The sequence below is a fragment of the Tachypleus tridentatus genome, chromosome 12 (genome assembly GCF_004210375.1).
Source record: "Tachypleus tridentatus isolate NWPU-2018 chromosome 12, ASM421037v1, whole genome shotgun sequence".
Taxonomy (NCBI): domain Eukaryota; kingdom Metazoa; phylum Arthropoda; class Merostomata; order Xiphosura; family Limulidae; genus Tachypleus; species Tachypleus tridentatus.
In genome coordinates, this window is record NC_134836.1 from 120,526,489 (window position 1) to 120,540,311 (window position 13,823).

Below are 13,823 nucleotides of genomic sequence, written 5' to 3' on the forward strand. Positions count from 1 at the left end.
AATTAGTGATAAATCCCACCTGGTGGAATAAACAGGGGCTGAGGGAAGTCCCTATATAAATGGACGTTGTTAGGTTGTGGTCAGTCCCTCGAAGACGTTTTGTTTCTTTTATTTTTTTATTTGGCTTTATTTACATTCAAATGATCAAGTTTTGAATTTTGTTACGTTTTGCTGAACGTTTGCCGAATTTTTCTACGAATTTTCGCTGTTTGTCTGAGAAACATCTGTTGCAGAAATTAATTAATTACTTTCTTCCAGAGGTTTCTTTAAAAAAGGTACATAAAGATTTTGCAGCACAGAAAATCCCATCCAGTAACGAAGCGGTGTGTCTATGAACTTACAAGGCAAACACAGAAGATCCCCCGGTAACACAGCGATATGTCTATGAACTTACAAGGTTAGCACAGAAGATCCCCTGTTAACACAGCGGAGTGTCTTTGAACTTACAAGGCTAGCACAGAAGATCCCACAGTAACATAACGGTGTGTCTATGAACTTACCAGGCCAGTACAGAAGTTCCCCCGGTAACACAGCGGTGTGTCTATGAACTTACAAGGCTCGAAACCGGGTTTCCATACTCATGGTTCGAAGAGCAACAGCATCCAACGTCGAGCAAAGAAAATTGGATTCATGCTGAGAAACTGGTTAGTAGGGGGGGCATCGCACCCCTCACCTTCTTATGTTCCTCGAAAATAAACGGTTTAAAAGTACAAAGGTTTAGTTATAGATGTTGGTAATAGTTGAACGTATGGACAGTACTACACAGGCGTGATGTTACTGGTTAGTGTTAGGATTTTGTAAGCCTACATTACGCGCGCGACATTTGCTGCGACTATATAATAGCTCTAATGTTCAGTCACAGTATTCCTCCCGGAAGGTCAGCGGTAAATTTATGGACTTGAGACAATAAAATTCTAGGTTCGATTCCCCTTGTGCTGCTTTGGGCTAAAAGAAACAACAAATCAATTAAATCTAATTAGCATAATCAAAAAATAGAATGTTTGTTTGTAATTAAGCACAGTGCTACACAATGGGCTATCTGTGCTCTCCCTATCACGAGTATCGAAACCCGGTTTCTAGTGATATGAATACGCAGACATATCGTTGTATCACTGGGGAACGTCATAGGAGGAAGCCACAGAATGAAAAAAAAACCGCGTTAGAAAATAAATTATCTTGCAATAAATAGAGAAACAACACTTAGCACGTGACGTGGGTCTAAGTCTACACAGGCGTCACCCGATAACATAATTCACTCGAACTGACGCTGAATCATCAGTGTTTTCAAACAACTGGTTCCTAGCCGTTTATGGTAAATAAACTGATATTAGAATGACTTTTGTAGTATAAATAGTACTTTGATCTATAGGGAAAAGTGATAACAAAAGAGGTTTATATTATCAAAGTACACGAGCAACATCTGTTGTGGCGTGGACTAGATTAATTGTAATGTTTAATGGTTTTATATACAAATATATCAAACCACAGAAAGTAACACATTGTCTTAAATTTATCACGTGACCTATACTAAACTTAGTTTGAATTTCAGAACCACAGCTCAGAGGAATTTAAAAACATCATGAACAATAAACACGTTCATTTCTCCTTCATTTTCTATAAGTTATAGTTGTAACAGTAACGATGAATGAAACATGAGTACTTGATAATACTCGAACCAGTGATCGAAACGTTGTATCTGTCCTAAAAAGAGATCTTCCTGTGAAAGCTGTAATGTTCAAATAAAATAATACCTAATCAGTAAGTAAAATCAAACAAATGTATACTTTGATTAGCATGTTTCTTTGTTTCAACGCAAAGCTTTGCAATGGGCTGTCCACTCTAGATTAATTCTGAAGACCAGTTGTAGCTTCGTAAACTTGTCATTAGCTCTCCGTGGTTTTCTCTCTCTCGAAATTTGGGTGACCTTATGTACCCTAGAAGGTCAGGTACGCTTTGACCTCTTCCCTCTTCCTTCGCCTTCATGGTCATGCACTATGAGTAGGTATAGCTACTATTTTAGGGTCAGATAAGTCCGAGTTTACTCTGACCCTTTTCAGGGCAATGTCCATGTACTATTTTCGTACATTTGGCAGTCCCTAATTTAGCAGCGTAATACTAGAAGGAAAGCAGCTAATCATCACCACCCACCGCCAACTCTTGTGCTACTCTTTTACCAACGAATAGTGGGATTGACCGTAATATTATAACGCCCCCACGGCTAAAAGGGCGAGCATGTTTGGTGTGATAGGGATTCGAACCCACGACCCTCGGATTACGAGTCGGGTGCTTTAACCACCCGGCCATGCTGGTCCCTCACCAGGGGTTGATTACATATATGTATTAATTATGTATATTAGTTTGTTGTAACTTAAAAATAAGCTGAAACAAAGATAAAATAAACAAAAATGCTGCTCTATTTGAAAAGATCCCAGTGTACAAACTATAATGTGAGATTATAAAATGTACCTCCAAAACCTAGAATGTATTGATTCGTCAATGAAGTAACATTATGGTTAGTGAAGCTTTCAACCGTAATCCCAATAATGTCTCACAAGATTCAACCAGCCTTAAGATATTTACGTTTATCCTAAATTCATATTCTAAACTAATAATGCAAAACGGTTTTTGAAGTAAAATAATAATATTAAAATAAATTAATTAAAAATAAACATTATGTACACACACACATATATATATATAATAATTTAATAAATGACGTTAATAAAATTGGCACCAAAGAAAGAATAAATAATAAATATAACTTATTCACATGCACATAAACATTCGTTATTTAATTTATATACTATGAAAGAAAATGTAGAATGTCCTTAATTACTTCGAAATATACGTTTTTATAATACACTGGACTATTTTAAATTGAAATTATACGACTGCATCTGCCCCCAGTGACAGAGTGGTAAGTCTGCGAACTTATACTGCTATATATCGGGCTTTAATATCTGTGATAAATAAAGAACAGGTAGCCCTTGATGTAGCTTTGTGTTTAATAACAAACAACAACCCGTACATCACTACTGACAAATTGTTTTTTTTTTTTTTACATAAATTGAGCCTGTCAGTTTACAGTCTAAGGTTGATCTAAAATTATCTTTCTTATTTTAAGATTTAATAATTAAAGAACTAAGGAAATACAACCAAGCAGTTTTTATCGTTATGTTTTTTTTACTCCGCTGAGTAGAGTTTCCCGTTAAAATGTTACCCCCCAAAAAAAAAAAAACACGCTAAATGTGTTGTTTCCGTTTTATAGACCAAGTCAATTATTGTGAGGCAGCATAATTACAGATGCCAATACATGAAAGAAGTATGGGGGTATGTTAAGGATATCGTGTAATACACACCTATAGCAAACGTCACGGAGCTAAATATCAAGCTAACGGACGCTATCACCATTGTAACTGTGGATAATTGCAGCGAAGGTGGACTAAAATCGAATATCTGCTAGACAAGCTGACTAACCACTGATGGTGCACACGTAAAAGTCTACTGACATGCCAATAAAACTGTTTAACTCCAACTACAAGATGTTAGAAAGTGCATGATTATATTTTATTAGTTAGCTAATCATTAAATTTTAAAACAGAATAGATAATTTTGCGCCACCACGTATTTTATCTTTTTATATGTACGTTTGATAAACAGAAGGTACTCTAAGACCGAATTATTTTGAAATGTCCTCCCCATCCGGTGGCTCAGCACTGAGTCTTAAGGCTTTCGATACCTACAGAGGACAAAACACAGACAGTTTATTTTGTAAGTTTGTGTCTAATAACAAATGTAAAATGATGCATGTAAACATAAGAAATTACCTTCAAGCTAAAAGTTAAAAACATAACAGGCATGGTAGGTGGTTAAGGCACTCAACTTGTAATCTGAGGGTCGCAGGTTCGAATCTCCGTCATACCAAACCTTTACTTTGATATAGCCTCGTACTTGGTAAGGGTGGACTTATTGAAAAGGGCCATATCTTTCATACGCGCTATTAAGTCTTTATTGTTAGCTAGAACTTCCCTTGTCCAGAGTATACGTTAACTGTTAATGTCTAGACTCTAAGATCTAAATATGGCAAGGATAATTTTACTTATCTGTTGATGGAGGATTGGGATATTTACATTTAATAGATAAAAGATTTCCTGTTGATGTGATTGAACTGTCTCTGACCTTGCTTTTAAACCAGCTTCGACGATGTCCTTGAAATAGGTTCAACGGTTCTTCATGTTAAAAATCTAATAGATTCGCGTTCATCTCAATGATTGAGCACAAATGATTCTATACAAATAAAACTAAACCGTTTACAACACGAGAGACATAAACAGAAGTTATCTGTTATTCGATAACAATATATCACCATGTTTTTCATTATTCACAAATTTTCATCGTGGAAGTCAGTATTCCATCGATCTTGTAACACTGCCTCGGCTCGCGAGCTTTCCAGTAAATCCTCCAGTTCTCAGTTACTACCATTTCTTCGAACTTTGGTTAACGTTTTATTCAGATTCAGTTCTCGAACCTAACGAGAAACACTTTATCTTTCTGCTTTCTCTCAGATATTACTTTCTCCACAAATACTCTGAGAACTTACATACGTACTTGGCCACTTCCACGCTATTTTCTCACGCTCTGTCGTGACAAGTTTATTGGTCTGAATACATCTGCGTGACCTTTCAACGTTTCCTTCGATGGTTTGTTTGTTTGTTAAATCTTGCTCAAAGCTGCTCGAGGGGATGTGCATCAGCGTCCCCACTTTTGAACAATGACCAGAGGGAAGGAAAGCAGTCATCTATTCCACGGTACCGGGCGCTAATTTTAGAATTATTGTTGTCTGGTAGAGGGGCGAGATCTGACTGTTACAGAGCACCCACGGCTGCACGGTGAGGCAATAATCACGAACAGAAATGTCCACTCGGATTTACAGACCGAACACGCCCTGCCTCTCAAGAAGAGAGTTGATAACACTTGTGTTAATTAATAACAATCGTTTATTCTTTGACTGTAAGTGTATTGTTCATGAACAAGCTAACGTAGTTGACTCGTGTCGTTTCGTCACGAAGTAAAAATTTAATATCTTCACGATAATTACGAGGCTAAGAACGAAATATAACTGAACCAAATTAACTGGCTAAAGTCTGGCAGTCCAGTGGTAAGTCCACTCGGGTTTATTCTTTGACGCATGAACAAGCTCGACGAAGGAAAAATTTAAAAGTCAAGTGGGCGTCAGTCTACGGTTAGCGAAGGTTCGAATCCTCGTTACAGAATAAGCTCGCTCTTTCAGCCGTGGGACGATACAATGTGTTCGATACCTCCCGGCGCTCGACTCGTAATTCCCACCACACCAAACATGTTCGCCCCTTTCAGCCTTGAGGCACTATTATGTGCGGTCAATCCAACTATTTGTTGGTGTAGGAATAGCCCGAGATTTGGCAGCGGGTGATGTTAACTAGCTGCCTTCCTTTTTAGCCTGTCACTGGGAAATTAGGAACGGCTAGTGCAGATAGTCCTCGAGTAGTTTTGCGCAAAATACAGACTAAAACTTTACTGTCTGTGTCTACCATACAGTTGAACAAGGCAAGGAAAACAGTAAACTAACCAATTGAGGTTGGAATATTTTTTGTGTGGGAGATACAACCAACTAACCGGTTGAGGTTGGAATATTTTTTGTGTGGGAGATACAACCAACTAACTAGTTGAGGTTGGAATATTTTTTGTGTGGGAGATACAACCAACTAACCGGTTGAGGTTGGAATACTTTTTGTGTGGGAGATACAACCAACTAACTAGTTGAGGTTGGAATACTTTTTGTGTGGGAGATACAACCAACTAACCGGTTGAGGTTGGAATACTTTTTGTTTGGGAGATACAACCAACTAACCGGTTGAGGTTGGAATACTTTTTGTGTGGGAGATACAACCAACTAACTAGTTGAGGTTGGAATACTTTTTGTGTGGGAGATACAACCAACTAACCGGTTGAGGTTGGAATATGTTTTGTGTGGGAGATACAACCAACTAACCGGTTGAGGTTGGAATACTTTTTGTGTGGGAGATACAACCAACTAACTAGTTGAGGTTGGAATACTTTTTGTGTGGGAGATACAACCAACTAACCGGTTGAGGTTGGAATACTTTTTGTGTGGGAGATACAACCAACTAACCGGTTGAGGTTGGAATATGTTTTGTGTGGGAGATACAACCAACTAACCGGTTGAGGTTGGAATACTTTTTGTGTGGGAGATACAACCAACTAACCGGTTGAGGTTGGAATACTTTTGTGTGGGAGATACAACCAACTAACCGGTTGAGGTTGGAATACTTTTTGTTTGGGAGATACAACCAACTAACTAGTTGAGGTTGGAATACTTTTTGTGTGGGAGATACAACCAACTAACCAGTTGAGGCTGGAATATTTTTTTGTGTGGGAGATACAACCAACTAACCGGTTGAGGTTGGAATACTTTTTGTGTGGGAGATACAACCAACTAACCGGTTGAGGTTGGAATACTTTTTGTGTGGGAGATACAACCAACTAACCGGTTGAGGTTGGAATACTTTTTGTGTGGGAGATACAACCAACTAACCGGTTGAGGTTGGAATACTTTTTGTTTGGGAGATACAACCAACTAACTAGTTGAGGTTGGAATACTTTTTGTGTGGGAGATACAACCAACTAACCGGTTGAGGTTGGAATATTTTTTTGTGTGGGAGATACAACCAACTAACTAGTTGAGGTTGGAATACTTTTTGTGTGGGAGATACAACCAACCAACCGGTTGAGGTTGGAATACTTTTTGTGTGGGAGATACAACCAACTAACCGGTTGAGGTTGGAATACTTTTTGTGTGGGAGATACAACCAACTAACTAGTTGAGGTTGGAATACTTTTTGTGTGGGAGATACAACCAACCAACCGGTTGAGGTTGGAATACTTTTTGTGTGGGAGATACAACCAACTAACCGGTTGAGGTTGGAATACTTTTTGTGTGGGAGATACAACCAACTAACCGGTTGAGGTTGGAATATGTTTTGTGTGGGAGATACAACCAACTAACCGGTTGAGGTTGGAATACTTTTTGTGTGGGAGATACAACCAACTAACCGGTTGAGGTTGGAATACTTTTTGTGTGGGAGATACAACCAACTAACCGGTTGAGGTTGGAATACTTTTTGTGTGGGAGATACAACCAACTAACCGGTTGAGGTTGGAATATGTTTTGTTTGGGAGATACAACCAACTAACTAGTTGAGGTTGGAATACTTTTTGTGTGGGAGATACAACCAACTAACCGGTTGAGGTTGGAATATGTTTTGTTTGGGAGATACAACCAACTAACCGGTTGAGGTTGGAATACTTTTTGTTTGGGAGATACAACCAACTAACCGGTTGAGGTTGGAATACTTTTTGTGTGGGAGATACAACCAACTAACCGGTTGAGGTTGGAATACTTTTTGTGTGGGAGATACAACCAACTAACCGGTTGAGGTTGGTGTTTTTTTGTGTGAGAAGTTCGACAAGTTGTCGGTAGGTAACTTGTTACGCTATTAAATAATTCTCTATTATCTTGCTGTATAAATCGAACAATAATCACCTGAGAATTAGACAAAGTAAACTGATGAAGTAACTCGAGTATAACAAGAAATGTTTAGTTCTGCATTAATCTTCTCCAAGCTTAATTTAACGATTTTTTCTGGAGTCACCGACAGTTGTGACGAAATGCTCATCCTTTTATGACGTCAGTTCGTTTGACGGCGCTAGCACGGCGCGGTAAACACCTAAGGCCGCTGTGCGTTGTTTCAGTTAGTTGTGAAAAGGAACGTGGGACATTTTAAGTTCTTAGTGTGGAACAGATATTTTAATTAGGACTAGTGTGCATCATGCAGGTAATAAAAACATTTGTATTATATTTATGATAAAAGTAATATTTAGGTAAAACTAATAGGAATTCATTTTCTCAAAATATTGGTTATCGATTGGCGAGAACAGCAGATATAAAGATAGAGCGACATCTGTAGCATCTATATACAAATAGCTCTAGTGTAGCAAGAAAGTAAAACTATAGATTACGTAGTTGTCAAAACTGTTGTAACCCGCCTTTCAACTTATGCTGTGTTCTTGTTAAGGTAGGAAGTTTGATAACGTTCTTTATTTTAGTTTTACAGTATTTCTTGTGTTAATTTATTAGTATTATAATATATAATTGTTGATGTTACACATATAATTTCAACTGAATTGAAAGTTATGACACACAGCCACAAAGTTCCAAATAAATACACTTTCCTTGTTAGACGCACTGGTACGCTAATTAGCGAAGTTGCGTAAATCAGATCTATGAGCAATGCAATCTCAAATAGCTGTGTTTGGAACTAGGGGTCGTTTCAACATACTTGTTTTGACATGTGTTCCTCCTTAACCAGTATTAACTTCATAGTGTTTTTGAAATAATATACTGGGCAAATATTCTGCCAGGAAAATGTATTTTTATGAAAAAAACAAACAAAAACACATTGTTTTCCACACATTAAATGTTTATTATAGAGAAATGCGCAGATAAAAATATAGCCAGGCCTTGCAGTCACCACATGTACATTTATATAGAATCTAAGAGCCAGTGGCCGGCATAATATTTTGAAGATTCCGTGGAAATGTATTAACACGTTAAATGATACGGGTTTTTATGACAGATGTTAAATTTGTTAATATAATTAGTTTTTTGCTGGTAAAAATTTGTTTTGATATTGACAAAGCACGAAAACCAGAGATTGAATTCCTTTCAGAAAGTTTTATTTAAAAAAGAAAGAAATTTTAAAAACGAATAAATTACGTACATGAGAACATTTTAGGCTTAAGAACTTTTTTAGGACTGCAACTGCTTAGGGAAAGAAAGAGATATGAAGTTTTGGCTTCAAAACTGAGGCCTTCCCAGGATGGAAGTCGAAACATATCTCTCGTGGCTACTCTGCCTAATCTTCCACATAAATAAATTTATAATTAGCCAAATTAATGCTTGAATGTATGGCAGAGATTAATGATTAGCTAATAACCTACTAAGTAATTAATTCACAAAAATATAATAACAGCAACGTTTAGAGTAATCAAATCTTAATATTAATGTTTACAACGTTTCAATCCAAAGTCGGGAGTCGTCATTCGATTAACATTTCGATTGTAATTATAACATGATGTTAATCCAGAGACTTTGCAATCGTTGAAATTAGTATTTGCTAATTTTAGAAATCGCTGTTATGGTATATATTGTGAATTAATTATTTCCATGAGTCATCTTCTTTCTTATCAGAACACTTAAAAACAACATTAAGTACAGTTATTGTTGTTTTGATAAACTGGAAAAACAAAGAGGCCCACAGCTACCGTCTGTATTTTGGGAAGCATTGTTTGTTTGTTCGTTTGATCGTTTTTGAACTTCGTGCAAAGCTACACGAGGGCTATCTGCGTTAGCCGTCCCTTATTTCGCATTGAAAGACTAGAGAGAAAGCAGATAGTCATCACCACCCACAGTCAACTGGTGGGTTACTATTTCACCACCGAATAGTGGGATTGACTGTCACATAATAGCGACCCAAGGCTGAAAGGGGCGAGCATGTTTGATGTGACGGGGATTATGAGTCAAGCGCCGGGAGGTATCGAACACATTATAGTTAAATGTTAGTTCAAGAAGAATATGCAGATGTCACTACCAGTGGACAACAGTAAAAAACATCGGAGAAAAAAACCACTATCACTACCAGTGGACAACAGAGAAGAACATAATGAAAAAACGATGTTATCACTACTGGACAACAGCCAGGAACGTCGTGAAAAAAAAAATGTTATCCTTAATAGATAACAATCTAGAGAAAAAGAAAGTAAAATCATTTTTAACTATTAATACAAGTTCTTGTAATACGTTTCTTTACACCGATTCTGTGTTATGGATTAAAATAAACAGTACAGCTTGAAATTAAAATATTTCAATTTTTAATCACAATCTTGTTGGCACGGCATGGCCAGGTAGGTTAAGGCGTTCAACTCGTAATGTAAGGGTTACGGGGTCGAATCCCCGTCGCACCAAACATGCTCGCCCTTTCAGCCGTGGATGGGTTATAATGTGACGGTCAATCCCACTATTCGTTGGTAAAAGAGTAGCCCAAGAATTGGCGGTGGGTGGTGATGACTATCTTCCTTCCCTCTAGTCTTACACTGCTATATTAGGGACGGCTAGCACAGATAGCCCTCTTGTAGCTTTGCGCGAAATTCAAAAAACAAAAAAAATACTACCTTGTTAAAATACAGGCTGGTTCCACATATTGCATTACAACGAGTAAGTTTATGTTTTTCACGATAATTGATTTAAATAACTGAGCACAAACACTGAACGAAGTCATTTTTAATCAATAATACTTAGAGAATCCGAGAGGGAATTAGGGCGAGCACTACATATGGAATTGTTGTTCTCATTTTTTAAATTTTTGTTGTTGATTCGTGTTGTTAGGAACCTTGTAACCACGCAGTTTTTAGTACGTTTGCAGTTTACTACTTAAGTGAAGGACTGTATAGAATTTTACTAATTCGAAAGTTAAATGTAGCTATCAAAAAAATACATGTGCTGTATAATCAAACACTTACACGGCTGGCCCACATTGTTCATTAGGTGTGCTTCCGTTCTCAACAACTTCTCTTAGAACATGAGAGTTGACGTATTTGGCGTCGCTTATTCATGCAGCCACTCTTAAAACGAACACAAAGTAATGCCAGCATGTTCGACTTCATTCACGGGAACGTTAAGTAAAGAAAACAGAAGGGCTAGACAGAACGGTCCAGTTCGGCCAGGTAGTTAGGGTGTTGACTCGCAATCCGATGGTCGCAGGGTTCGACGTCCCGTCACACCAAACATTTTAGCCGTGGGGGCGTTATATGTTATGGTTAATCCCACTATTCGTTGGTGAAAGAGTAGCCCAAGAGTTGGCAGTGGGTTATGATGTCCAGCTGCCTTCCTTTTAGCAAATAGCCCTCGTGTAGTTTTGCGTGAAATTCAGAAAACAAACAAATAAACAGTTCCACAAATAAAAGACATTAGTCGCGCCCCCCGTGACAAGTCTGAGGATTTATAACGCTAAAAATCGGGTTTCGATACTTCTACATTGGGCAAAGTACCGACAGTCCATTGCGAAGATTTGTGTTTACAATAAACAAACAGTAGATGGTTTTACATCTCTACACAGAGAGGTCAGGTCATTTCCATTGCGAAGATTTGTGTTTACAATAAACAAACAATAGATGGTTTTACATCTCTACACAGAGAGGTCAGGTCATTTCCATTGCGAAGATTTGTGTTTACAATAAACAAACAATAGATGGTTTTACATCTCTACACAGAGAGGTCAGGTCATTTCCATTGCGAAGATTTGTGTTTACAATAAACAAACAATAGATGGTTTTACATCTCTACACAGAGAGGTCAGGTCATTTCCATTGCGATGATTTGTGTTTACAATAAACAAACAATAGATGGTTTTACATCTCTACACAGAGAGGTCAGGTCATTTCCATTTCGAAAATTTGTGTTTACAATAAACAAACAATAGATGGTTTTACATCTCTACACAGAGAGGTCAGGTCATTTCCATTGAGAAGATTTGTGTTTACAATAAACAAACAATAGATGGTTTTACATCTCTACACAGAGAGGTCAGGTCATTTCCATTTCGAAAATTTGTGTTTACAATAAACAAACAACAGATGGTTTTACATCTCTACACAGAGAGGTCAGGTCATTTTCATTGAGAAGATTTGTGTTTACAACAAACAAACAATAGATGGTTTTACATCTCTACACAGAGAGGTCAGGTCATTTCCATTGAGAAGATTTGTGTTTGCAATAAACAAAGAATAGATGGTTTTACATCTCTACACAGAGAGGTCAGGTCATTTTCATTTCGAAAATTTGTGTTTACAATAAACAAAGAATAGATGGTTTTACATCTCTACACAGAGAGGTCAGGTCATTTTCATTTCGAAAATTTGTATTTACAATAAACAAACAATAGATGGTTTTACATCTCTACACAGAGAGGTCAGGTCATTTTCATTTCGAAAATTTGTATTTACAATAAACAAACAATAGATGGTTTTACATTACTACACAGAGAGGTCAGGTCATTTCCAGCCTTTCATTATTATTAGGTCAAAATTAAAAATTTCCAGTGCCTTCACACGTGTGTACAACACGCTGCAATTTCAGTTTTTCCTTCTAATTCTACTCATTGTTAGTCTACTACTGGGTTCGAATTCCTGTCACACCAAATATGCTCGCTCTTTCAGCCGTGGGGACGTTATATGTGACGGTCAATCACATTATTCGTTGGTAAAAGAGTAGCTCAAGAGTTGGCGGTGAGTTGGGATGCTAGCTGCCGTCACTCTAGTCTTACACTGCTAAATTAGAGACGATCAGAGCAGATAGCCCTCGTGTAGCTTTACGTGAATTCAAACTAAACCAAACTAGTCCACTTCTTGCGTTAAAATTGTGGACTTGTGACGTTAGAAGTTTCGAGTTGACTCCTACAGTTTAAGTTAATATAACGAAAAGTAATCGTTGAACATTTCAGTTCATGCTGAGAACCACTCAACAATAACATGTTTAAGATTTTGAAATCTGAATGATAGTGTGATTCGTTTCTAACAATTTAGTATAGAATATCCTGCTTACGATGTAACATCAACATTATTAATACCTGTTATATCGTCATTTTAAAAGTAAATGTTGAGCTTTGTCTGCGTGCACAGCTTTTCAAACGTACTTAGGGAAGCGGCTGCCATAAATGGGAGACAGACACCACGATTCTCAAGATACACTGCTGGCCAAAATCTTAAGGTCAATGAACATAAAGAAAAAGTATGCATTTTGCGTTGTTAGACTCAACCACTTATTTAAGTAGAGCTTCGAAAGATGACAATAAGAAAAGGGAAAATAAAAATCAAAAAACTTGTTCAGCATTTAATAGGAAAAATATGAACACAATGAAATTAGTCTAAATACTAGCTGGTCAAAAGCTTAAGGCCATTCGGAAACGAAGCGTTAATCGGTACGTAAAGAAATTTAGTCATTTGTGTTCAAGCATTAGCGTTGTCAACATCTCCCACTGAGATTTTGGCCAGCAGTGTACATGTATGTACAAGATGTGTGTCTGTGACGAAAGTTTTCCAACTTCCTGATCTCTGACCACCGTGTAACGTTCGGAGGATTCATAGTTTATCCCAGGGTTTTTTTTAAACATCTTAATTTATCCATCATTCATAGTTTACCCCAGGGGGTTTCTTAAACATCTTAATTTATCCATCATTCATAGTTTATTCCAAGGGGTTTCTTAAACATCTTAATTTATCCATCATTCATAGTTTACCCTAGGGGGTTTCTAAAACATCTTAATTCATCCACCATTCATACTTTATTCCAAGGGGTTTCTTAAACATCTTAATTTATCCATCATTCATAGTTTATTCCAAGGGGTTTCTTAAACATTTTAATTTATCCATCATTCATAGTTTACCCCAGGGGTTTCTTAAACATCTTAATTCATCCATCATTCATAGTTTATTCCAAGGGGTTTCTTAAACATCTTAATTTATCCATCATTCATAGTTTACCCCAGGGGGTTTCTTAAACATTTTAATTTATCCATCATTCATAGTTTACCCCAGGGAGTTTCATAAACATCTTAATTTATCCATCATTCATAGTTTACCCCAGGGGGTTTCTTAAACATCTTAATTCATCCATCATTCATAGTTTACCCCAGGGGGTTTCTTAAACATCT

At 37.2% G+C, this 13,823-nt stretch overlaps 1 protein-coding gene across 3 annotated transcripts in view; it reads left to right on the plus strand.

Moving 5' to 3' along the window:
- The first annotated feature begins 341 nt into the window (after positions 1 to 341).
- Positions 342 to 13,823, plus strand: part of LOC143234521 (growth factor receptor-bound protein 10-like) — a 77,691-nt gene continuing 64,209 nt past the window's right edge. Inside the window, exon 1 of one of the 3 annotated variants that reach the window (XM_076471932.1) lies at positions 342 to 644. In XM_076471932.1, the coding sequence (XP_076328047.1) occupies positions 544 to 644 (101 nt within the window). In that variant the 5' untranslated portion in view covers positions 342 to 543. Of the gene's footprint in view, positions 645 to 7,657; positions 7,893 to 8,002; positions 8,133 to 13,823 lie in introns of those variants that run through there. The other 2 variants (XM_076471934.1, XM_076471940.1) reach the window with 2 other exon arrangements.